Source organism: Pistacia vera, unplaced genomic scaffold (assembly GCF_008641045.1).
Source record: "Pistacia vera cultivar Batoury unplaced genomic scaffold, PisVer_v2 Contig773, whole genome shotgun sequence".
NCBI classification, from domain to species: domain Eukaryota; kingdom Viridiplantae; phylum Streptophyta; class Magnoliopsida; order Sapindales; family Anacardiaceae; genus Pistacia; species Pistacia vera.
In genome coordinates this window covers 145,623-171,599 of record NW_022196638.1, presented here as the reverse complement: position 1 = coordinate 171,599, position 25,977 = coordinate 145,623, and the positions used below count along the sequence as shown (strand labels likewise).

Sequence of the window (25,977 nt, the reverse complement as noted above, 5' to 3'; positions counted from 1 at the left end):
GCCCAATTTTGAAGTTAAACTAATCATATATATAGCAGGTAAAAGCAGTGGCTTTATTCAGTACAACTTATCCCTGATGGAATAATTTATTCATAATTTATGTTTATAATGGAAAATATAAACTTTATCATATTGCAGGATATGCAGAAAGTTAAATCTGTTATCTTGCTTCTGCTCTGGTCCAAATCTTGTATCTCTACTTGCTCTGTTTAGCTTCTGTCTTTCTACTGTTTACTTGTCTCTTGCCCTTTCATCTCCATATTTGACATGAATATTCTACTGCAAGAAAGCTTTACAGCGGCTCTACGACAACTGGGTACTTGTTTTTCGGCATTCGAACAAGTGTCGGCTGAACAGAGTCATCTTTCTCCAGAGGTGTCCACCTATTATGAACATTCACAATGTTAGAATTGAGAACATATACATATTATTGTCCATCTACATATTGTTGTCCATCTTACTTGTATTTGCAGACTAGGTGATGGATAAAAATGGAGATTTCCAGTTTAGCCAGATTGATTCCAGGACACATTCGCGGTCCACTGCCAAATCCGAGAAAGCTGAAAGACTTCACAGGTGCCTACATTTGAAAAGAATGAAACATTTCCCATTGTGCATTTTCAGAGACAAAGGTGATCAACTTATTGAGCTTAACTTACATCAAATCTGGAGGGATCAAACTTTTCAGGATTTGGGAAAATTTCCGGGTCATGATGAATAGAAACGACATCCAGGTTTACCGACCATCCTTTCTTGATTTTGCATCCTGGAGTGGAATTTTAAAAATGATTTGGTAATAGTACTATAAATGTTACATGTTTCTTATGAAAATATCAGTATGTTTTTCAGTCTGGTTTGCGGAATTATGCTTACCATTAATCTCGAAATCTTCAGCAGCTTTTCTTGAAAACCAAGGCAAAATTGTTGCTTTACGAAGAGTTTCACTGATCACCTGAATTTCAATTTGGGAAAATATCAAAATTCATTGACCTTTCCACAGATTGTTACTTATTCTAAAAGAATAATTTTTGTTGTTATGCTTGCTTACTTTGGCAGTGTAAGGCATTTTGTTGACTTCGGACCAGGTAAGATTTGCACTATCCTTTCTGTTTGCTTGTATTTCCAGGTGTTCCTTCTGCAAAGCCACTGGAAAATTTCAGTTCGACTACTCAAAGAAACTAATCAAAATTTTCAGGTAATGTGAAGTAAATATTACTCCGAGTTGTTCCAAAACAGCAGGATTTTCTTCAAGGAATTTGATGAACCATGTGAGAGCAGCAGTTGTGGTGTCATGTCCTGCAACTAGTAGAGTCAATATATTGTCCTTCAATTGTTTATCAGTGAGTTTATCTTCTGTATCATCTGTGTCTCCTGTTTTGCTATGTTTGATTATCAGGGACTCAAGGAAATCTTGTTGGAAGCTTTTGCCACTTCTCCTCCCGGAAATCATAGAGTTCAACATGGCATACATTCTATCCCGAGCCTGAAACAGAAAAAACTTGTATTAGAGAAAATTTCAATTTCCTTCTTTGCTAAGAAGCAACATTTTTGGTTATATAGTGATTCTTAGGTGTGGATGTCTTAAAATTTTAAACGCTTAACAAAATGCAAATCAAATCCATCAATTTCTTGTCAGGTCACTTTTTATGATTTTATGCAGGTAAGTTGTTGAGAAGTATTACCTTGATACCGCGATTGAAAGCTGTTCCTGGGAGCTTCAATGGCAAGGAAGCAAATGAGGAAGAAATGAGTTTAAAATTGGCCCGAAACTTTTCCTGCTCCTCACCGGTGGGTTCCAAGCTCATTATCATGTTGCCTATCACTTTCAGAGTGAACTGCATAAACAACAGAAGATTTAGTTATCTTGAATTTAAAAAAACCCTACAGGACAGTAATTAACTTGCTCTCTAGACTCAACTGTAGAAGCCTCTTCAAGAACCAGCACCCTTCTTCCAGGCCATTGATCCAGTGTTTCAATTGCCAGTGTGTTAATAAACTGAAAATATTTTTTCAGGCCATCAACCGAAAGTGGTTCAGCAATCAGCCGTCGCAGCCGTTTGTGTGCTTCTCCACTGGTCTGGAGCAAGCTGGTTGGGCCAAGAACTTGCTGCCCTGTGTAAAAAAGGTTCAAACTCACCATCCCATCTTTTCCAGTTAACAATATTTTGCTTGCTTCTCTCCCAGTCATGAACACAGTGTATCTCCCCAACGCAAAAGTCTTGAAAACTTTTCCATACCTGAATAATGTTTTCATTATAACATCAAATCTAATACCTGAATAATGTTTGCATTATAACATCAAATCTAACATTCTTGATAATTTTTACATGCGTTCATGGTTCTTTATTTGATTGATTTTATTACCTCTGTTGCCTCTCCTTCACAAAGCTGTAAATGCCAGATGGGTTGGAAAAATCAGATATAAATGAGAAGCTTTCACCAACAGCAGGCCACCCCAAGCTTCCTGGAATGTGCTCCATTGTTTTCGGTGTTGTCGTCCATGAACTCGACAAGAAGAAACCTGAAAGAACAAATGTGGCAACAATCACCATAATCAGTAAGATGCTGAATAATTCCATTCTCAGTCACTGAGTGATCAATCACTTCACAAAATCAACTGCTAAATTTTGCTGCTCTATTGTTTTCTTCTTAGTTGCCTTCCTATTTAAACTGAACTTCGGTAGCCACCTTGGAACAAATGTCCCCAATGTGAGACATAGTACTTAGCTATTAACGATGTTGTGACAAAATAGTTAATCAAGTTTCATTCATAGTCCATATTTTTTATTTGAAATTGAGGTGCTGATTCCCTTTCCTCGTTCTGAAAAATTTAAACGATAGGATAACATTTCCATTGTTGTTATCAATTTAACTCCAACTTTGTGTCGCTGACTTCAATGAAAAGAAACAAAAGTCTAGAATTTTGTTTGGTTTTCTCTTTGACTGTAACTGGTGTCTGTTGCTGATGCTGTGTTGTTTTTGCCACCACCGTGAGTCTTGCTCTTTGTCATTAGTTTTAGGAAACAATTCAAAGTTTGATTCTATCACTTGTGTTTGGATGTGTACAGGTGTCATACCCTCAAATAGGTATCGGATTAATCCAATACATAGGGATATCGATACAAATCATCGATAAAATCTTCAGATAATAAAAGCATTTTCTCTCTTTCACTCTTATCATGCATATACAAGACTAAGAAAACAAAAAATGGTGTATTTTTTTTAAATGGGAATGTCGAGTAATGCTTAAGATACAATAATACTACACTATGAAATCTTTTTCACTAATTTTCTCTCACAAACGCAACGTGTCAATTTGTAATTGGCCAGTTCATAATGGGTCTTACCTGACTAAATGCGAACTGTTACGTCAACGTTTGTAAGACAAAGTTGTGAGAAATATTTGTTAACTTATTTTTATTCCTTAAGATATCCCTAACCTTTCATATTCCTTTAAGATATCCCTAACCCTTTCAAGAAGTTGAAACAGGGATTATTGATCATGGTATTGAATAGCATATTCTTTGTAAAATGTAAATATTATAATAAGATCAAAATGGGTCCAAAAAATCACTCCTGCACCTGAAACTTTGCTAAATTTAAATGACCCAGAGGGGGTGTTTGGTTTAAGAGTATTTGACATTACTCTAGTAATGTCATCTTATAGTACTTATTTTATTGTATTTAGTTATCAATTAATAAAAGATTCGGATAATCTTTTAAAACCAATAATAATTACTGTTGGTTACATAGGTAGCAATTTGAATACTACTATTTTTTTGGGAATTATAAGATTGCTTGATAATCTTAATCTTGTTACAATTTTACCCCTAATGATTAAAAATTTTGGACAGTAATACCCTTGTTATTAACACAACTTACAAGAATATTTATGAACTATTTTATCCTTATACACAAGATTTTTAGTACATTATTACCCTTGAACTTGAACCAAATTATCAAAGACAGATAGCTGGATTTGACCACCACTGTCAATTGCCGATTGACGTCATAGGGATGGCACACGATCGACTAGATCTGACCGACCATGCACTGATCTGGTTGTTTTTGACTAGATCAATAGTCGTAAATGGCCAGATGGCTGTGGATATAGCCAGAAACAGCGAGAATAGATATGATCGTTTTCGGTTAGATCTATGGCTGTTAATCCATGGCCATTAACAGCCATAGATCTGGTCGAAAACGACTAGATCGACGCACGACCGACCATATATGAGTCATATGACCGATCGTGCACCGTTCAGGCCACAATCGACTGTAATCGACAGTGGTGGTCGATGACCGACAGTGGCTTGGGTGGATGAGTTGTTCTTGTTGAAATTTAAACTTTTATTATGGCTGTGGTGTTTTGACAAAATCTCAAATATAGAGGTTAAAAAAATAATCTAAATAATAATAATAATAATAATAATAATAATAGAGTAAATGACATGTTCCCACTTTCCACTCGAGGTTTAGCAAAATGGCAAGTTGATATCCCTAGTTTCATTTATTTCAGATTCCTACCTTCAAAGCAACATCGTTAATTTGGTGGTGATGGGGTTGGGTTTTAGGCAGTAGCTGGTTGAGGGCTTTAATCAAGCAAGTTATGGGCACTAATTTGGTTTTGATTTTCGCCAATTGAAGAGTCACTAACAACTAAAAAACACATCACAACAATCAATTGATGGCGAAGAAGCTAAGAGTGAAGTCTAAAGAGGTCGGTTGTATCCAAATCAATCAGAAAAAGCTTGAAAAGTAACCCAATCTCACAAGGTGGCAAGAATGAAGGTGATCGGAAATGGTGAATGAGGTCAACAAGTGAATGTATGGGTAAAGGAGGTTGTGATGAGTCCAACAGTAATCTTGACAGTGATTTTGAACTTCAAAATCAACAAAAAAAAAGTCAAAAACTATCAACTTGGATACTGCTAAGATGAGCCTATCTCTTGCCTAGTAAAACGCCAACACACTTTAGCATGCTGATGTGCGTCATGATACAATGTATATAACCATTTTAGCAAACGATGTTACTTTAAAGATAAGAGTCTAGAATAAATGAAATCAGGGGTATCCACTAGCTATTTCGCTAAACCTCATGTGAGAACATGTCGTTTACTCATAATAATATTAAAAAAAAAAAAAAAAAAAGTCAATTCATAAATCTGTACTCTATAGAACATATCTACCAATTTATTATTTTCAACCAAACATATCAATATAACATACTTACCAATTTATTTCAATTTAACCAACACATTTAATATAATATTCCTAATAATCTTCAAAGTAATCTATCTTTCCATTAATATAACATTCACAATAATACAATATTCTCTAAACCAAATACATCCTAAAAGTAAAATATATATATAACGACCTTGTTAAATAAAACCAACTCCATAAACAAATATTCAAAATATAATGAGCTACAACTGACAACAACAATCATCCAACCATCAATTATCATTACCTCCTAATTTTTCTACATCAAGATGTGAGCAATTTTCTACACTATGAGTAACATAGCCATGTGCGCAACTGATACAGGGGTTTGCTCTGAGCAACACTCATTCACAACCTGCAACACATATACACATTTCTATATACAAAAAAGAAAAGGAAAAAAAAAAAAACCCTCATCTTCTACTACTTAAAAGGATTAGATAACACCATTAATCAAGTGCCTTGAATGAAGCTAGACCCTCTGGTTAAAGTCCATGAAGCTTGGGTGTGACTGCCCGCTCAGCGTCTGATTGTTGGTGGATGACGGCGGTATCTGCTGCTGCTGCTGTTGTTGGTGCTGCTGCTGCTGTTGTTGATGCTGCTGAGTCTGGTGCCCACCAAAGTGATGTAAGGCTGGCTGGTGGGTGGAAAATTGAGGAGGTAGTCCTCTGCCGAAAGGGCTTCCGTTCACTGCTGGAATCTGGCCTGTAGCTATTTTAAGGCGTTGTACTTCTTCCCTTAGCGCTTCATTCAGAGCTGGATACGCAAGAAAAGCATGTTAACACCAACATAAACCTATCACAAATCTTCTAATAAAAGTTATTTCATAAGCTAAAAGTGTTATTTGTTCTGATAATGGCAACGAGATAGTTATTGTAAACAACGAGGATGTATGACAACTAATGCAACTGAGAATATAGCATAAAAACACTACCATCTCTAAGCTGTGATTGTTGTTCCATAGCTTGTAATCGCAGTTTGAGTTCCTTATTCTCAGCTGTTAACCCAGTAGTGTCTCTCTGCATAAAGGGAGACAATATACACGAGCATTAGTCTTTTCCTTCATATGCTTCCATTCATTTTTCCTTGAAATGTTTTTTCGAGTGTTCTCAATACAGTATCCAGAAAAGTACAACAAAAGGTGCTGTCAGGGCAACTAGTATATTCCACCAAGATAAACTGATATAAACTATCCAATGTCTAGAAGAATACCTAATGGCATAAGAAAGCAAACTAAGAAAAAGTGAGTGGGCAGAAAAGGCTGTGCATTACTGGAGCCACTTGAGAATTAAACCACATTTTATATATTATTCCCAGTGTGTAGCCTGTTATACTTATTGCCTTTAGTTAAGTGGGGAAAATAGGAATTCCCAATGGGATGCTTAATTTAATTTCCTGTTTAGACGTTTTGGCCACTGTAGATAAAAATCTAAGTCATCATTGTTGCCGAAGTGAAAATAAAAAATAGAATAGTGATTCTAAATTCCCCCAAATTTTTCTATTCCACCATAATCTTATTCTTCTAAAATTTATCCCATTTCTTGTTTCATCTTTCATTGAAGAATAAGAAATGGGAGAAAATCAAAAGAATTAGAGAATAAACAAATAAATTTTAGTAAACAATACATAATTCAAGCCAATATTTATACTTCCCAAAAAAACAAAATAAGAAACAAAAATAAGCATTTAATTAAATTCTTAAAAACTACCTAATTAATCAAACTCAAATAAGAAAATAGATACCAAGAGAAACAAGGAAAATCAAATTAAATCCAAAATATATCTAGGTTGTCCCACATCCAAATTCACATTGACAACTATATCATGAAATTATCATCTTTAATTAATTTCGAACATGAAGTGCATGGTGAAATTTTATGAGAGTTTCGAAACGTAGTACATGTGTCATAAGTATTAACATTAGCAAAGTAGAAATAACTGAAAATTTGGGATCCCAAATAATAGACACCCAAGGTTACTATGTCACAGGCCAAACCCATAAACATAAAAGACTAGCTAATACTGTAGTCAACTATGACACAACCCCAGTAGATCACACTCATTGGAAGATCACACCTTATGGTCGGCATGGAAGTGAGGAGTCCACATAAAGGACAGGAATTTGGGCCTATTTGTTACTACTACAACTGGTTGCAAGTTTGGCATTTGCCATTAACCAAAAAGACTAGCAAAGTAATCACTACCCACCTTTATGAGTCCAACCTCCATCCCATTTATATCCATGTGAGACTGCGACACTATGCCCAGAGGAACAGAATTCAGTTTTACCATGTTATAAGCTAGAATTGAAATATGCCTAAAATTTAGTTAATAAGTAAAATTTATAGTTATCCTCCACTGAAATAATGCATCTTATGTTTTAACCTGGATAAGCATTTGTGCATGTTGCCCACAAGCAACAATATGGGTGTACCGAATAAAAATTGGCAGATCAACCCAATCCTTTCAATCTCAGCAACCAAACATAAGATACATTAAATATTATGAGATGCAGGAATTGTAAGGATGGTGGCACAGTGCCAAAGAAGGTTTCAATAGTGCCAAATAGAGTAAAACTAATCTTCTCCATACTTAACTAACATGGGTGATGGGCTTTTATTACCAGAGCCGTTTTAGATTCTCAAAAATTAGAAAGAGCAACACTGAATAAAATTTAAAAGTTAACACAAAAACTGAAAAAATACCAGGCCATAATCTCTGGGGATTATAATACAGCACATTGGTGCAATACAACATTCAAAACCAATGGGTTAATATTAGAAGCCAACATGTGAAATGAAGGCCAAACAGAAAGTGAAGAATATCAATAACTAGAGATAAGAAAAAGGATAGATATTGAAAGGGTAGGCCAGAAAACTATCTAGCAGCAAGAACCGGAAGCTTTGTTCTGGAAAATGAGATATAAAACCAGCCTACTTTTGAAAATTGTAAAACACTGTTCTCACAGCTTACCAGCCAATAGAACAGTATATTGAACATGGAAGTATTATTCCCAATCTCAAGGAAAATGCCGTCCAAACACAGTACAAATTGAAGCTAATAACCACAATTAGAATAATAACAAACAACACTAGCAAAAAATTGTTACCATGAACTAAATACATCCTTAATATCTTGGCCTCTTGGCATTTTCTTTTATTTGAAACCTAAACGTTAAAGCCAAATCCATACCTGCAACATGGTGACCTGAGCTGACAGTGTGGTTGCTTCGGTTTGAAGTGTCTGCACCTTCCTCTCTAGCTCACTAGTATACCTTATTTTCCTCTCCTTCGAGCGTGCTGCAGATTGCCTATTAGCAAGAATCCTACAAAACAAATATCATCCTATTAGCACACCTCTTCAACCACTTCATCAACACCGACCATCAGATCAAACCAAAACTTCAATTATAACCCAAATCAAAAAATCATATCAGAAAGTATATAGGCTACATCAATCTGAAACAAAACAGAGCACCAATGTACTACTAGTCAGGTAACGTATTAAAACCAGTTATACCGTCAAAATAGTAATATATACCACTTATCAGTAGTTTGTTACTTGCACAAACTACTTTCACTACTAATATCAGTAGTTTGTTACTTGCTCAAACTACTCTCACTACTAATATCGGTAGCTTGTTACTCAGTTTCTCAGCTATACGGTACGAAATAGTTTCCTTACCGGATTTACACTACAATACTGTAGCATTTTCCCCAAAAAAATAAAATAATTTCGACTAATTCTTCACATAAGTTCGTGTAAAATGAAAACACAGAGGAATTCAACGAGCCGAAAGTTTTATTTTTTTATAATAAAAGAAGTAAAAAGTTATTACCTTTTAGCTCTCTTGGGATCAATAAGAGCCAATTCAGCGAGGCGATCACGATCCATAGCCTTCTTGACACCATCTCCAATAACAGAATCAATCTCAAACGACGTCGCACTACTCCCATCCATCGAATTACTATGCCTATGGTGGCTCCTCTTCTCTCCTCCTCCTCCTACTCCTCCCCCAACCGCCGCACTCTTCCCGCCACTGCCCCCGGCAGCGGCGGTGAAACCCAAGCTGTCGAAGAAATCAGAGTCAACGGATAGACTCCGGAGGTGATTAATAGGCTTCGGCTTCGGAGGGTTTTGACTGCTATTGTTGTTGTTGTTGTTTTGGTGGCTGTTCGATGAGGAATCGTCGGAGGAATCAACCGACATGGTTTGGACACGTGGCGGAGTAGGATTGGGCGAAGGGAGGAGGTCGAGCGACGACAGGTCGAGGTCGGAAGGGTCGAAGAGGAGAAGGTCGTCGAAGCGAAACGAGGTGTCGGAGTGGGCCCTACGGTGGTAGATCCCACGGTGGTGTGGGGTCTCCGGCATCTCGTCCAAGTCTATTCTCATCGGCTGTTTACCGCTCATCTTGTTGTTTCCTCTGTTGTTACAGCTTTGATTTGTTGATTGGTTTGATTAGTTTGCTCCGTCGGTGTTGACGGTGGCGGTTGTGGTGGTAATTGGACTTTAATGATTGAACTTTAGACAGAGTGAGAGAGAAAGAGAGAGTGAGAGAGAGAAAACAAAAGCTAAAAAAGTGAAAACATTTATGCTTGATTTTTTTTCTGTTTCTTATGGAAATAACCTGGAAGTTTTTGACTTTGTGACACCAGTGTCCCATTTGAATATAATTACATTCTTTTGGAAATTAGTGTAATAAACAAAAGTTTTCTTCACGCTATTTCTTCTTTTGTCTTAATTATATGGATAACTTCACTCAGGTCCCAAAAGTATTCGGTTTAATGCACTTACAGGTTTGAGTAAAAGAATCTTGAAATGTTGTGGCATAAGTGTTGGAAAACCGTACCACACTGGACACGTAACGTGCTGTCTGAATTCATGTGAACCGCACGTGGCAGCTATATCTCTCACGAACTATTATGTCCCAATGGGAATTACCGACAGTGAAAGACTCACTTTTTCTCACTTGTATGTTTCCACGTCTTACTCGTGTACAGTGAGTTCAGTTACTCCCACATCTACCCTTCGATCTTGGTCAAAAAACTTCCCTCAACTCTAATCACGGTCCAAATAAGATGTCATATCTCCGGTATCAAATAAAGTCATCCTGACGGAGAACGAAGACACTCGCACATTATTCATACGTTGTTCAATATAATGCTGTAGCACATTTAAACGATAAGATATTAAATGGACATAAAACTAATTTAATTTAAAATAATTAATTTTCAGAAATCGGTGAATATATTTATTGACTGCCCGCTCAGCGTCTGATTGTTGGTGGATGACGGCGGTATCTGCTGCTGCTGCTGTTGTTGGTGCTGCTGCTGCTGTTGTTGATGCTGCTGAGTCTGGTGCCCACCAAAGTGATGTAAGGCTGGCTGGTGGCTGGAAAATTGAGGAGGTAGTCCTCTGCCGAAAGGGCTTCCGTTCACTGCTGGAATCTGGCCTGTAGCTATTTTAAGGCGTTGTACTTCTTCCCTTAACGCTTCGTTCAGAGCTGGATACGCAAGAAAAGCATGTTAACAACAACATAAACCTATCATAAATCTTCTACTAAAAGTTATTTCATAAGCTAAAAGTGTTATTTGTTCTGATAATGGCAACGAGATAGTTATTGTAAACAACGAGGATGTATGACAACTAATGCAACTGAGAATATAGCATAAAAACACTACCATCTCTAAGCTGTGATTGTTGTTCCATAGCTTGTAATCGCAGTTTGAGTTCCTTATTCTCAGCTGTTAACCCAGTAGTGTCTCTCTGCATAAAGGGAGACAATATACACGAGCATTAGTCTTTTCCTTCATATGCTTCCATTTCATTTTTCCTTGAAATGTTTTTTCGAGTGTTCTCAATACAGTATCCAGAAAAGTACAACAAAAGGTGCTGTCAGGGCAACTAGTATATTCCACCAAGATAAACTGATATAAACTATCCAATGTCTAGAAGAATATCTAATGGTATAAGAAAGCAAATTAAGAAAAAGTAAGTGGGCAAAAAAGGCTGTGCATTATTGGAGCCACTTGAGAATTAAACCACATTTTATATATTATTCCCAGTGTGTAGCCTGTTATACTTATTGCCTTTAGTTAAGTGGGGAAAATAGGAATTCCCAATGGGATGCTTAATTTAATTTCCTGTTTAGACGTTTTGGCCACTGTAGATAAAAATCTAAGTCATCATTGTTGCCGAAGTGAAAATAAAAAATAGAATAGTGATTCTAAATTCCCCCAAATTTTTCTATTCCACCATAATCTTATTCTTCTAAAATTTATCCCATTTCTTGTTTCATCTTTCATTGAAGAATAAGAAATGGGAGAAAATCAAAAGAATTAGAGAATAAAAAAATAAATTTTAGTAAACAATACATAATTCAAGCCAATATTTATACTTCCCAAAAAAACAAAATAAGAAACAAAAATAAGCATTTAATTAAATTCTTAAAAACTACCTAATTAATCAAACTCAAATAAGAAAATAGATACCAAGAGAAACAAGGAAAATCAAATTAAATCCAAAATATATCTAGGTTGTCCCACATCCAAATTCACATTGACAACTATATCATGAAATTATCATCTTTAATTAATTTCGAACATGAAGTGCATGGTGAAATTTTATGAGAGTTTCGAAACGTAGTACATGTGTCATAAGTATTAACATTAGCAAAGTAGAAATAACTGAAAATTTGGGATCCCAAATAATAGACACCCAAGGTTACTATGTCACAGGCCAAACCCATAAACATAAAAGACTAGCTAATACTGTAGTCAACTATGACACAACCCCAGTAGATCACACTCATTGGAAGATCACACCTTATGGTCGGCATGGAAGTGAGGAGTCCACATAAAGGACAGGAATTTGGGCCTATTTGTTACTACTACAACTGGTTGCAAGTTTGGCATTTGCCATTAACCAAAAAGACTAGCAAAGTAATCACTACCCACCTTTATGAGTCCAACCTCCATCCCATTTATATCCATGTGAGACTGCGACACTATGCCCAGAGGAACAGAATTCAGTTTTACCATGTTATAAGCTAGAATTGAAATATGCCTAAAATTTAGTTAATAAGTAAAATTTATAGTTATCCTCCACTGAAATAATGCATCTTATGTTTTAACCTGGATAAGCATTTGTGCATGTTGCCCACAAGCAACAATATGGGTGTACCGAATAAAAATTGGCAGATCAACCCAATCCTTTCAATCTCAGCAACCAAACATAAGATACATTAAATATTATGAGATGCAGGAATTGTAAGGATGGTGGCACAGTGCCAAAGAAGGTTTCAATAGTGCCAAATAGAGTAAAACTAATCTTCTCCATACTTAACTAACATGGGTGATGGGCTTTTATTACCAGAGCCGTTTTAGATTCTCAAAAATTAGAAAGAGCAACACTGAATAAAATTTAAAAGTTAACACAAAAACTGAAAAAATACCAGGCCATAATCTCTGGGGATTATAATACAGCACATTGGTGCAATACAACATTCAAAACCAATGGGTTAATATTAGAAGCCAACATGTGAAATGAAGGCCAAACAGAAAGTGAAGAATATCAATAACTAGAGATAAGAAAAAGGATAGATATTGAAAGGGTAGGCCAGAAAACTATCTAGCAGCAAGAACCGGAAGCTTTGTTCTGGAAAATGAGATATAAAACCAGCCTACTTTTGAAAATTGTAAAACACTGTTCTCACAGCTTACCAGCCAATAGAACAGTATATTGAACATGGAAGTATTATTCCCAATCTCAAGGAAAATGCCGTCCAAACACAGTACAAATTGAAGCTAATAACCACAATTAGAATAATAACAAACAACACTAGCAAAAAATTGTTACCATGAACTAAATACATCCTTAATATCTTGGCCTCTTGGCATTTTCTTTTATTTGAAACCTAAACGTTAAAGCCAAATCCATACCTGCAACATGGTGACCTGAGCTGACAGTGTGGTTGCTTCGGTTTGAAGTGTCTGCACCTTCCTCTCTAGCTCACTAGTATACCTTATTTTCCTCTCCTTCGAGCGTGCTGCAGATTGCCTATTAGCAAGAATCCTACAAAACAAATATCATCCTATTAGCACACCTCTTCAACCACTTCATCAACACCGACCATCAGATCAAACCAAAACTTCAATTATAACCCAAATCAAAAAATCATATCAGAAAGTATATAGGCTACATCAATCTGAAACAAAACAGAGCACCAATGTACTACTAGTCAGGTAACGTATTAAAACCAGTTATACCGTCAAAATAGTAATATATACCACTTATCAGTAGTTTGTTACTTGCACAAACTACTTTCACTACTAATATCAGTAGTTTGTTACTTGCTCAAACTACTCTCACTACTAATATCGGTAGCTTGTTACTCAGTTTCTCAGCTATACGGTACGAAATAGTTTCCTTACCGGATTTACACTACAATACTGTAGCATTTTCCCCAAAAAAATAAAATAATTTCGACTAATTCTTCACATAAGTTCGTGTAAAATGAAAACACAGAGGAATTCAACGAGCCGAAAGTTTTATTTTTTTATAATAAAAGAAGTAAAAAGTTATTACCTTTTAGCTCTCTTGGGATCAATAAGAGCCAATTCAGCGAGGCGATCACGATCCATAGCCTTCTTGACACCATCTCCAATAACAGAATCAATCTCAAACGACGTCGCACTACTCCCATCCATCGAATTACTATGCCTATGGTGGCTCCTCTTCTCTCCTCCTCCTCCTACTCCTCCCCCAACCGCCGCACTCTTCCCGCCACTGCCCCCGGCAGCGGCGGTGAAACCCAAGCTGTCGAAGAAATCAGAGTCAACGGATAGACTCCGGAGGTGATTAATAGGCTTCGGCTTCGGAGGGTTTTGACTGCTATTGTTGTTGTTGTTGTTTTGGTGGCTGTTCGATGAGGAATCGTCGGAGGAATCAACCGACATGGTTTGGACACGTGGCGGAGTAGGATTGGGCGAAGGGAGGAGGTCGAGCGACGACAGGTCGAGGTCGGAAGGGTCGAAGAGGAGAAGGTCGTCGAAGCGAAACGAGGTGTCGGAGTGGGCCCTACGGTGGTAGATCCCACGGTGGTGTGGGGTCTCCGGCATCTCGTCCAAGTCTATTCTCATCGGCTGTTTACCGCTCATCTTGTTGTTTCCTCTGTTGTTACAGCTTTGATTTGTTGATTGGTTTGATTAGTTTGCTCCGTCGGTGTTGACGGTGGCGGTTGTGGTGGTAATTGGACTTTAATGATTGAACTTTAGACAGAGTGAGAGAGAAAGAGAGAGTGAGAGAGAGAAAACAAAAGCTAAAAAAGTGAAAACATTTATGCTTGATTTTTTTTCTGTTTCTTATGGAAATAACCTGGAAGTTTTTGACTTTGTGACACCAGTGTCCCATTTGAATATAATTACATTCTTTTGGAAATTAGTGTAATAAACAAAAGTTTTCTTCACGCTATTTCTTCTTTTGTCTTAATTATATGGATAACTTCACTCAGGTCCCAAAAGTATTCGGTTTAATGCACTTACAGGTTTGAGTAAAAGAATCTTGAAATGTTGTGGCATAAGTGTTGGAAAACCGTACCACACTGGACACGTAACGTGCTGTCTGAATTCATGTGAACCGCACGTGGCAGCTATATCTCTCACGAACTATTATGTCCCAATGGGAATTACCGACAGTGAAAGACTCACTTTTTCTCACTTGTATGTTTCCACGTCTTACTCGTGTACAGTGAGTTCAGTTACTCCCACATCCACCCTTGGATCTTGGTCAAAAAACTTCCCTCAACTCTAATCACGGTTCAAATAAGATGTCATATCTCCGGTATCAAATAAAGTCATCCCGACGGAGAAAGAAGACACTCGCACATTATTCATACGTTGTTCAATATAATGCTGTAGCACATTTAAACGATAAGATATTAAATGGACATAAAACTAATTTAATTTAAAATAATTAATTTTCAGAAATCGGTGAATATATTTATATTAAAATTTTAGCTAGTCGTGTTTGATTGAGCAAATTTCTTGTTCAAAGGCAATGACATTTGACATTTTAATATAAAGTATTAATTAATTAAATTCTTAATCTTGTTGCTAAGTTAGATTTAGAGATAATTAAGCATAATAATCGGTCCCAAGACCAAGATGTATCTCATGAGGCTTAGATTTTTAATAAATATAATAAAGGTTGAATTTTGTCACTGTCACATAATTTAGCAATTGACAATTTAATTATACACGTCGACCCATTAATAAATTCATTCTCCGTGGATCATTTTAATCACATGATTTGATATGTAACACCAAACCAACTTCAACTTCCAATAAATAATTCTTCCTAATTCATAATTATGTTGAAGATGGTAGATTGTCAATTCTAAACCCACAAAAATAATTTACACCATTTTAATTATTATTAACACATAAAATAGTTTCGATTTTTTTCTATTGAAAATGTTAATATTTTATTGGAAATAAGAATAATTAACCCCAAGAAGTTGGTCTGAAAATCAAAAAGGATTGTTCTATTTCTTAAGTTTTTAAGTTCAAAATTTTGGATCACCTAACCCAATAAAATTGTAATTTATTTAGTAATTTAGGTTTGTAAAATATTCAATAAACCTAAGAAATTAATTGAATTACACGTATACTGAACCAAAAATCACAATAAAAAAAAAAAAAAAAAATAATTTATTTTGAGAGTTAGAAAGGAAGGATAAGATGAAAGACATGAAATGAAATACAAATAGAATATCAAAAACAGAAAAGATATGCTATCAAATTTATTAAATCTATACTTAAAGTTGACCCATTTATCATCATAAAAATCTATAGGAATTTAATCGCATTAATAGAAAATTCATGTATATCCAGTACATATTCATTATAGAAGCTTTCATATCTCTTACATCTTGTTATACTACTTTTTAATTATTTTAAAATTAACCAATTATTCATATGTTAGAAAAAGAAATTACAGATAATCAATATGTTTGTTCTATGGGAAACTATATACCTTCTATTAGAATCAATATTTTTTCACCCTTTGATTACTTTTTAGATTGTCTTTTTAAGTTTTTACCATATTGGATTGTAATAACTGACAATTCTAAAAGATCAATTAGGGTAAGTAATCAATAATTATTACTTAACCTCTAAATTAAAAATCTACTCATCTAAACCACCAGAAAGAAGTAGGCCAAATATTTAAGTATGGCCTAAACCATTTTAATTAATTAATTAATTAAATTAATGGTTAGCACATGGAGCTTTAATATTTTTTTACTTCTTTTTCTCTTTAATATATCATTATATCTCTCCTCTTCTTCCTTGTAGAGTGTAGACTTGCAAATGAGAGATTATATTATATATGTATAAGATAGAATAATTTACAAAAAGAAGTACAATATTCAACCTATGAGGTGTAAAAACTTTATATTATAATTACTAATATTTAATTGGGTTGGTCTCGATTTGACTCCACAAATTAAGCCATGTGGTGGCTGATGTTGATGATTCCTTTCATGAAGGTGGACATCGGTTCCACATTCCTACAACCTCCATGTGGAGTTTAACCCATTTTTAATTTAATTAATATTATATTAAATGTACTTTGCCCTATGAACTTTATTATTAATTAAATAAACATAATCTATGTAAATACAAAGTGGCAGTCTGGCAGAGCTGCAGCAAAAGTTACTAAAGACACGGGCTTCACCTTTTTTTTTTTATCTTTAAACAAATTGAAGGGTTTTTACTGATTTAATTAATTGATTAATTAATTGATAATAATTAAAAAGTCAAAGATATTCGAAATTCATTAAATTCTCTAGGAACAACTTTCAAATTAACTTGCTGAAAAGTTACGTAAAAATTATTAATAATTAGACTTATGGTTCAATACATTGACTTTTATGCACCAAATTATTTACATAATATTACACGAAAAATTATACATAAATATTTTTAGTATACAAATTGCATACATATATATGTTTTTTTTTTTTTTTTTTTTATGAGTAACATTACTATGCTTTAAATAATCTATAAGTTTTGTGTCCCATGTGATATGATTTAATTATATTATTTCATCTTCCAAATATCAATATAAGGTTGATAGCATATGATAAAAAAACTTAAAATTCTTACTTGTCTCCCTCAATAGTCATTTTCTCTTTGTACCATCAATTTGACATATGGCATATAATGTTCAACATATCCCATCCTTTATTTCTGGCACATTATTTGCCAAAGGGACATTTATTGGTTGTTCAAAAGCATAGTTTACATGACAAAATTTAATGGGTGCCCTTGAATTTTTTTTTTTTTTTTTTATCATATATATATTTTCTTTAACATAAAAGAAAAAGAAGATATAAATAAGGTATTGATTTATTTTTAGTGATTAAAGAAAGAAAAAAAGATTGTTAATATTTATTCTATAGTTAAAATGAAAATCAGAGTCAAAAATATTAGCATGATATAGATAAATCAAAAATAAATTACAAAAGTTTTTGGTAATATATTACTGAATGTAAAAAAAAAAAAAAAAAAAAAAAAAAAAAAAAAAAAAAAAAAAAAATCACACACACATAATTATTCTTATTTTGTAGCATCTTTCAGTGACAAATATTCAATTTCCGATAGTATCATTGATAAAATCAAGATAGACACAAGATATTAGATTCAAGGAAAATTCTTCAAAATGATGATTATATATAAGACTATTGAAGGTGTAATTATTTTTGTGCATCAACTTTATATACAGTCAATCTAATAAAGTACCCTCTACATCTGCATCTACATATCTATATATTATATATATATAATATAATATATATATATATATATTATATATATATTATATATTATAATATATAAAGTTGAATATTCATACAGGTTGTTTGTTATGTGGGACATTTTAAAACGAATAGAATTATTCCATTTTGACACATAAGATTTATAGTTGCATGTGATTGAATTTTATTGGTGATGATGTAGAGAGATATTAATTGCTGCATTGGTATTCCAAATCCAAAAGTAAAAGCATACCTATTTGAGTGACACGTATGACACTTGTTTTCTTTTCTTTTCTTTTTTTTTTAGCTCTAAAATTGCTTTATTTTGGAGCTCTAGAAGTGCTCTCTCTCGCCACGTTGGATGTGTGGTTTAATGAGATATTTTTAGCTCTAAGATTCATGAATACCCATGCTGGTTGTTCGCCGTGAATACTTATATAGGTTGTTTGCTATGTGGCATATTTTGGAAGCTTTAGAATTGCTTGGATTGACAAGCCAATCAAATTGCTCTATCTTGACATGTTGGATTGATATTTATTGCTCTATCTATACTTATTAATTAATTAAAAGAATAGAATATATATTAATAATTAATAATAATTATAATACATGTGCATTGCATTAGGATTCTAAAAGTCTAACCATAATGATACATTGGATTTGTGATTGCAATGTGATTGAATTTTATTAATGATGATGTAGACAATATTAACTATTGCATTGGTATTTCAAAGTCTAAATAAATAGACATAAAGATTAGATTACATAAGTGCTTTGCATTGACATTTTAAAGGTCCAACCATAATGATACCTTGGATTTGTGATTGCCATGTGGTTGAATTTTATTGGTGATGATGTAGACAATATTAATTGCTACATTGGTATTCCAAAGTCTAAATAAATAGACATAAAGATTGGATTAGATAGGTGTATTGCATTGTTGGTAAAAACATACCTGTTTATTAATAATTATATAGGTGCATTGTATTGACATTTCAAACACTTCTTTGTATTCAATTCGTATTTAATTATGTTAGCATTCGAAATGTCTAAATAAGAGGTTATAAAAAGAGCATATGTTCAGTTCTGTATTATCACAATATGTTAGTTGATGTTAACAATACGTCTGGTCTTTTGTTAATTGTTTATAGGTCATGTTAGTTTGTGTCAATAATACGTTTGTTCTTCATGATTTTGTTAATCGATGATTTTTTATTTATTTATGTTTTTGTTGTTATTTACAGGTCAAAGATTCATAAATTGGCATGGAATAAAGGAAGGATGTCTAATTAACATTGTCAAATGAGTTGTTATTTTGATTCGTTCTTCTGAACTGTAAGTATATCTTCTAACTATTTTAATACGAAATTGTAAATATATCTCCTAACTATTTTAACTGTTATTATTTGGTTGAATGATTGTTTTTGTTCGGTCAATCTATTTGAATGATTAATTGTGTTAGTCCTGTCGAACCGTAAGTGTATTCCTTAACAATTTTAATATAAAGATTAATTAACTTTTGTTGATTTTGTTTTCACATAACAGTTGTTATACAAATGAATAATTGTTCCTTAACAATCTTAACATAAAAATCGATTAAATTTTGTTATGTTTGTTTTCAAGGAAATGTTCATGTACTTTACTAAGATCAAATCGAGGATGATCCTATTGTAAGCCGAATTGTGAGTATGTATTATATCTATATTAGTAGAAATAGTTCATTTGTGTTGAATATGTTTTCTGTAAAAACATTCGTGTATTTTAATTTGTTATATGAATGATTAATTGTTTATGTCCTCTTGATGTGCCAATATATATGTTAAATAAATTAATTTTGACTGATTCTGTTTTCCAATTAATATGTGTTATTTGAAATATTTCTTATCAATCATAATATGATAATCCCTTAAATTTGGGTCAAGTAAACCTTTCATTTTATCATCACATGCATTTCGGTTTCCATTAAACAATCAGTAGTAAATTGACCATAACTTGCTCAATAAAAATCCAATTGATGGGAGGATTGAATCTTTAGAAACTAGGCAGATAGTGCTTTAATTTGATATATTATATGCTTAATTTGGATAACTGTAGCCCTACTGTCGAACCATTCCTTTCATCATCACACACATTTTGGCTTCAACTGAACAATCAGTAGTAAATTGACCATAATTTGCTCAATAAAAATCCAATTGATGAGAGGTTTGTATCTTTAGAAACTAGACAGATAGAGCTTTAAATTGATATATTATACACTTAATTTGGATAACTGTAGCCCTACTTCCGAATCATTCATTTTATCATCACACACATTTCGGTTTTCCCTGTTTCTTGATTTCTACTTAATAATCAATAGTAAATTAGTCATAACTTGCTCACTAAAAATCCAATTGATGTGAGGTTTGCATCTTTAGAAACTAGACATACAGGGCTTTAAATTTATATACTATACAATTAATTTGAATAACTGTAGCCCTACTGCCAAACCATTCCTTTTATTATCAAACATTTTGGTTTCTCCTGTTTCTCGATTTCCACTGAACAAACAATAGTAAATTAGTCATAACTTGCTCAATAAACATCCAATTGATGAGAGGTTTGAATATTTGAAAAATAGAGAGATAGGACTTTAATTTGATATATTATGCACTTAATTTGGATAACTATAGCCCCATTTCCGAACCATTCATTTTATCATCACACACATTTCCGTTTTCACTAAAAAATTCAATAGTAAATTGACCATAACTTGGTCAATAAAACTCCAATTGATGAGAGGTTTTAATCTTTAGAAACTAGACATACATGCCTTTAATTTGGTATATTATACACTTAATTTGGATAACTGTAGCCCTATGACAGAACCATTCTTTTTATCATCATAGACATTTTAGTTTCTACTGAACAGTCAGTAGTAAATTAACCATAACTTGTTCAATAAAACTCCAATTGATAATAGGTTTGAATATTTAGAAACTAGACATATAGGGCTTTAATTTGGTATATTATATGCTTAATTTGAATAGCTGTAACACCACTGCCAAACCATTCCTGTTATCATCACACACATTTTAGTTTTCACTGAATAATCAATAGTAAATTGACCATAACTTGCTCAATAAAATTCCAATTGATAATACGTTTGAATATTTAGAAACTAGACATACAGACTTTAATTTGGTATATTATACCCTTAATTTGGATAATTGTAGTCTTACTGCCTAACCATTCATTTTATCATCACACACATTTCGGTTTCCATTGAACAGTCAGTAGTAAATTGACCATAACTTGCTCAATAAAACTCTAATTGATAACGATTTGAATCTTTACAAACTAGACATAAAGGTATTTAATTTAGTATATTATATGCTTAATTTGGATAACTGTAGCCCCACTGCTCAACCATTTCTTTTATCATTACACACATTTTGGTTTTCATTAAATAGTTAGTAGGAAATTAATCACAACTTGCTCAATAAAACTCTAATTGATAAGAAGTTTGAATCTTTAGAAACTAGATAGACAGGGATATAAATTGATATATTATACACTTAATTTTGATAATTGTATCCCTACTTCTAAACCATTCTTTTTATCATCACACACATTTTGGTTTTCCCTGTTTCTCGATTTCCACTAAACAATGAGTAGTAAATAAGTCCTAACTTGGTCAACGAAAATCCAATTGATGAGCAGTTTGAATCTTTGAAAACGATACAATAAGGCTTTAATTTGATATATTATACACTTAATTTGGATAACTGTAGCCCCACTGCTGAACCATTCCTTTTATCATCACACACATTTCGGTTTCCATTTAATAGTTAATAGTAAATTGATCATAACATGCTCAATAAAACTCCAATTGATGAGAGGTTTGAATATTTAGAAACTAGACATACAGAGATTTAATTTGATATATATACACTTAATTTGGATAATTGTAACCCCACTGCGAAACCATTCCTTTTATCATCATACATATTTTAGTTTCCACTGAACAATTAGTAGTAAATTAACTATAACTTGCTCAATAAAACTCCAATTGATAAGAGTTTGAATATTTAGAAACTAGACATATAGGGATTTAATTTGGTATATTATACGCTTAATTTGGATAGCTGTAGCCCTAGTACCGAACCATTTCTTTTATTATCACACACATTTTAGTTTCCACTGAACAACAAGCAGTAAATTGACCATAACTTGCTCAATAAAACTCCAATTGATAAGAGATTTGAATGTTTAGAAACTAGACATACAGGAATTTAATTTGGTATATTATATGCGTAATTTGGACAACTGTAGCCCCACTGCTGAACCATTCCTTTTATCATCATACACATTACAGTTTCCATTGCATAATCAGTAGTAAATTGACCATAACTTGCTCAATAAAACTTCAATTTATAAGAGGTTTGAATATTTAGAAACTAGACATACATGGCTTTAATTTGGTATATTATACGCTTACTTTGGATGACTATAGCCCTACTTCTGAACCATTCCTTTTATTATCACACATATTTCGGTTTCCACTGAACAATCAGTAGTAAATTGACCATAACTTACTCAATAAAACTCCAATTTATAAGAGGTTTGAATATTTAGAAACTAAACATACAGGGATTTAATTTTTTATATTATACACTTAATTTTTATAATTGTAGCCCCACTGCCAAACCATTTCTTTTATCATCACACATATTTCAGTTTCCACTGAACAATCAGTAGTAAATTGATCATAACTTGTTCAATAAAACTCCAATGGATGAGAGGTTTGAATCTTTAGAAACTAGACATAAAGGGCTTTAATTTAGTATATTATACACTTAATTTGGATAATTGTAGTCCTACTTCGAAACCATTTCTTTTATCATCACACACATTTTGGTTTCCCCTGTTTCTCGATTTTCACTAAAAAATGAGTAGTAAATTGGCTATAGCTTACTCAATAAAAATCCAATTGATGAACGGTTTAAATATTTAGAAACTAGAAAGATAGAGCTTTAATTTGATATATTATATGATGAATTTGAATAGCTATGGACCTGTGGCTGAACTATTCATTTTATCATCACACACATAAAACCAATTCAATTTTAGTGATGACAAAGGAAAACAAATATTGATATGCAAATTTAGTTGTATTTGTTCTATCTGTTTTTGTTGATATTTTTTTATGTTACATACTGTAATGATTTATCACCATAATCTACACCTGATTTAACCAAACAAGAACAAGAATCACACAAGAACAATTTTACCGTGGTTCGCCTTTCCAAGAATTGGAAAGACTACATCCACGTTGAGCTTTGGAAACAGAGGAAGCTCATTGCACTATAATGAGTCAGAGTATACAGATTACACAGATTTAAAGAATCAAACCCGATAATCCCCTCAATCGCTACCAATCTCGTAATCAATACCCTAGAGAGACTAATCCTAGAATCCCCAGTAACCGAGAGATTACCAACCCTCCCTGAATGATTAACCCTAACCACTTAACTCCGAATTATAGAGATTTCAATTAAACTAAAGAGTAAACCCTAACACTGCTCTAATTGATCTTTATAAGCCAAACTTGATCGATCAGATGAGAGAGAGAAGTTCTTGCTTGCTTAAATACTGTTGACCAAAACCATGGTGAGATTACAGCCGCTAGATCAAGCCAAGATGAATGGTGAGGATTGGGTCACTTAACATCAAAACGACTACGTCTCTCTTAACGCAATACACCATCGTTTCAGTCTTCACATTTACACATACATATGTCAAAAACAGATTGTTGCTGAATATAACAAATTTTATTTGAATCACAAATATCATCTAATGTTTGTTGCTGAACCATGTAGCTTTAGTAACCCATTTATAATATGCCGAACCATTATTATTATCCTTAAAGGAAAATAAATATTGATATGTAATTTTAATTGTAATTATTCTATATCTTTTTGTTGATATCTTTTTATGTTACATACATATATCATGAAAAGACATTTAATTAATTTCATTTATTTAACAAAAATCAACTGATGTTTGATGCTGAACCATGTAGCTTTAGTAAACCATTCATTTTATCATCACACACATTTAGGTTTCCACTGAACAATCAATAGTAAATTGATCATAACTTGCTCAATAAAACTCCAATTGATGAGAAGCTTGAATTTTAGAAACTAGACCAATAGAGCTTTAATTTGATATATTGTCCACTTAATTTGGATAACTGTAGCCCCACTGTCGAACAATTCTTTTTATCATCACACACATTTTGGTTTCCACTGAACAGTTAGTAGTAAATTGACCATAACTTTCTCAATAAAAATCCAATTGATGAGAGGTTTGAATCTTTAGAAACTAGACAGATAAGGCGTTAATTTGATATATTATAGGTTAATTTTGATAACTATAGACTAGGGGTGTGCAAATCCAGATATCCGATCCGAATAGGGCTTTTCCTGATCCGATCCGAATTTTCGGATCAGGCTATATCCTGATCCGAATCTGATCTGAATTATGCGGATATCCGGATTTACGGATATCCGATTATTCAGATCATATAATCGGATATCCGAAATTGATCCGAATTTTACAATTTTCTTATTAAAATCAAATAATTCTAGAAATAAAATTGAAATTATAATTCCCTTACAATTACATGATAAAAGTATCTAAAAAAATTAACATGAAGCACAAAACATTTAACTTATGTTGTCCAAACACTGTCACAGCCTAAATGACTATGCTATCTTCAATTCTTCATTGACAAATACTACTAACCTCACACATGGTTTCTTGTTACCAGATTGACCATTGTATCTGCACTCTCTAGTTGACAATGACTGTGATTTTGAGCCACTAACACCAGCAGATTTGGATCAACATGCCATCAAACCGCGCAGCAGGAAGAACATGAAAATATGAAATTGTTGGGCGTAAGGCTCCACCTAATGTGTCAAGTTATTAAAACAACTACCTGAATTGACCAACTGCCTAAATTGCTATGCTTATCTTCATATCAGATGACTTTGTCTCCCTTAACTACTCGTCATCATCCTCCTGTACAAAATAAAACAAAACAAATAAACCATTTCAATAAACAACTTTTAAGATTAACAACAAAATCAATATAATGAAAATGAAAATATGCTCAATAAACCGATTAAAGCAACATGCATTTGGAATGCTCCCTAACTTTGACTTCCAATCATATACTAAACTTGATCACACCAACAAGCAAGCAATACCATGACTCCAACCAGAAATACTCTATACTAAAACAATCAGAAAAGCATTATCTAACTTTATATCCATCCAGAGTTAATATGTCATTGACATCACTTGAAGCAAGTGCTAGAAAGATCAGCCCAACATACTTAGAGAACACAGAAGACAGAACAGCAACATGAGGCTACAATATCAAAATGCTCCCTAACTTTGACTTCCAATCATATGGATAAGAATGTAATACTCCCTAAGTTCTCCTTCACAGGCTTTCAGCACCAGTCTACATCCTGTAGAGCAAATCATAATGTAATTAGCTCTCTAACTGCAAAGTAAAAAGAAGCTTCCACAATTAAATCAGATGAGCAGAACTACAGTGTAAACCACGGAGGAAACAAGTTTGTATATGCAGCCAAAAGTCATTTCCAGCAAACAATGATATTAATGTTATACTTTGATTGGTTCTGGAAAATTACATAAAGGAGAGAATTCACAAGCACCTGCAGTTCAAGAGATTCAAGTAAATCAATGGCAAGAGCTACAAAAGGGCCTCAGTGGTGTTGATGTAACCCATAGGTAAATTTAGAAGCACCAAAGATGCAGGGATATAGCTTTCTACTTATATACTTTAAGGCAAAAAATTGGATCCCATATTATTATTGCCATTAACAGAATTATTTGAATTGCCAGATATCAGTCAACTT

The 25,977-nt window shown here is 33.3% G+C and overlaps 3 protein-coding genes and 1 long non-coding RNA gene across 4 annotated transcripts; 1 reads left to right on the top strand and 3 right to left on the bottom strand.

Moving 5' to 3' along the window:
* Nucleotides 1-50: 50 nt before the first annotated feature.
* LOC116116432 (abscisic acid 8'-hydroxylase 3-like) lies at nucleotides 51-2,694 on the bottom strand. The gene is made up of 9 exons (XM_031402494.1): nucleotides 2,365-2,694; nucleotides 1,919-2,237; nucleotides 1,683-1,835; nucleotides 1,217-1,483; nucleotides 1,049-1,135; nucleotides 874-952; nucleotides 660-766; nucleotides 462-580; nucleotides 51-383 (listed from the first exon to the last, which is right to left on the bottom strand). Exons 1-9 carry the CDS (start codon nucleotides 2,577-2,579, stop codon nucleotides 293-295), a joined length of 1,437 nt encoding a protein of 478 aa, XP_031258354.1. The 5' UTR covers nucleotides 2,580-2,694; the 3' UTR covers nucleotides 51-292.
* On the top strand, nucleotides 1,342-2,494 carry LOC116116434. Its single transcript, XR_004125812.1, has 3 exons — nucleotides 1,342-1,570; nucleotides 1,661-2,125; nucleotides 2,389-2,494. It is a non-coding gene; the product is annotated as an uncharacterized LOC116116434 (long non-coding RNA).
* Nucleotides 2,695-5,478: 2,784 nt separating the features above from the next.
* On the bottom strand, nucleotides 5,479-9,832 carry LOC116116428 (transcription factor VIP1-like). The gene is made up of 4 exons (XM_031402490.1): nucleotides 9,065-9,832; nucleotides 8,419-8,551; nucleotides 6,161-6,245; nucleotides 5,479-5,982 (listed from the first exon to the last, which is right to left on the bottom strand). Exons 1-4 carry the CDS (start codon nucleotides 9,634-9,636, stop codon nucleotides 5,699-5,701), a joined length of 1,074 nt encoding a protein of 357 aa, XP_031258350.1. The 5' UTR covers nucleotides 9,637-9,832; the 3' UTR covers nucleotides 5,479-5,698.
* Nucleotides 9,833-10,840: 1,008 nt separating this feature from the next.
* Nucleotides 10,841-14,583, bottom strand: LOC116116430 (transcription factor VIP1-like). The gene is made up of 3 exons (XM_031402491.1): nucleotides 13,813-14,583; nucleotides 13,167-13,299; nucleotides 10,841-10,992 (listed from the first exon to the last, which is right to left on the bottom strand). Exons 1-3 carry the CDS (start codon nucleotides 14,382-14,384, stop codon nucleotides 10,873-10,875), a joined length of 825 nt encoding a protein of 274 aa, XP_031258351.1. The 5' UTR covers nucleotides 14,385-14,583; the 3' UTR covers nucleotides 10,841-10,872.
* Between the last annotated feature and the right edge of the window lie 11,394 nt (nucleotides 14,584-25,977).

Bases quoted from the DNA above. Each gene is read 5' to 3' on its own strand.
- LOC116116430 (XM_031402491.1), bottom strand. From the start codon at position 14,384: ATGAGCGGTAAACAGCCGATGAGAATAGACTTGGACGAGATGCCGGAG. The intron at 13,300-13,812 runs GTAATAACTTTT...TTTGTTTTGTAG, and splicing joins GATCCCAAGAGAGCTAAAAG to GATTCTTGCTAATAGGCAAT. The intron at 10,993-13,166 runs GTATGGATTTGG...CCCTTTATGCAG, and splicing joins CTCAGGTCACCATGTTGCAG to AGAGACACTACTGGGTTAAC.
- LOC116116432 (XM_031402494.1), bottom strand. From the start codon at position 2,579: ATGGAATTATTCAGCATCTTACTGATTATGGTGATTGTTGCCACATTT. The intron at 1,836-1,918 runs GTTGAGTCTAGA...TTGTTTATGCAG, and splicing joins TTCTTGAAGAGGCTTCTACA to TTCACTCTGAAAGTGATAGG. The intron at 767-873 runs GTAAGCATAATT...ATTCCACTCCAG, and splicing joins TGAAGATTTCGAGATTAATG to GATGCAAAATCAAGAAAGGA.
- LOC116116428 (XM_031402490.1), bottom strand. From the start codon at position 9,636: ATGAGCGGTAAACAGCCGATGAGAATAGACTTGGACGAGATGCCGGAG. The intron at 6,246-8,418 runs GTATGGATTTGG...CCCTTTATGCAG, and splicing joins CTCAGGTCACCATGTTGCAG to AGAGACACTACTGGGTTAAC. The intron at 5,983-6,160 runs GTAGTGTTTTTA...TTGCGTATCCAG, and splicing joins ACAATCACAGCTTAGAGATG to CTCTGAATGAAGCGCTAAGG.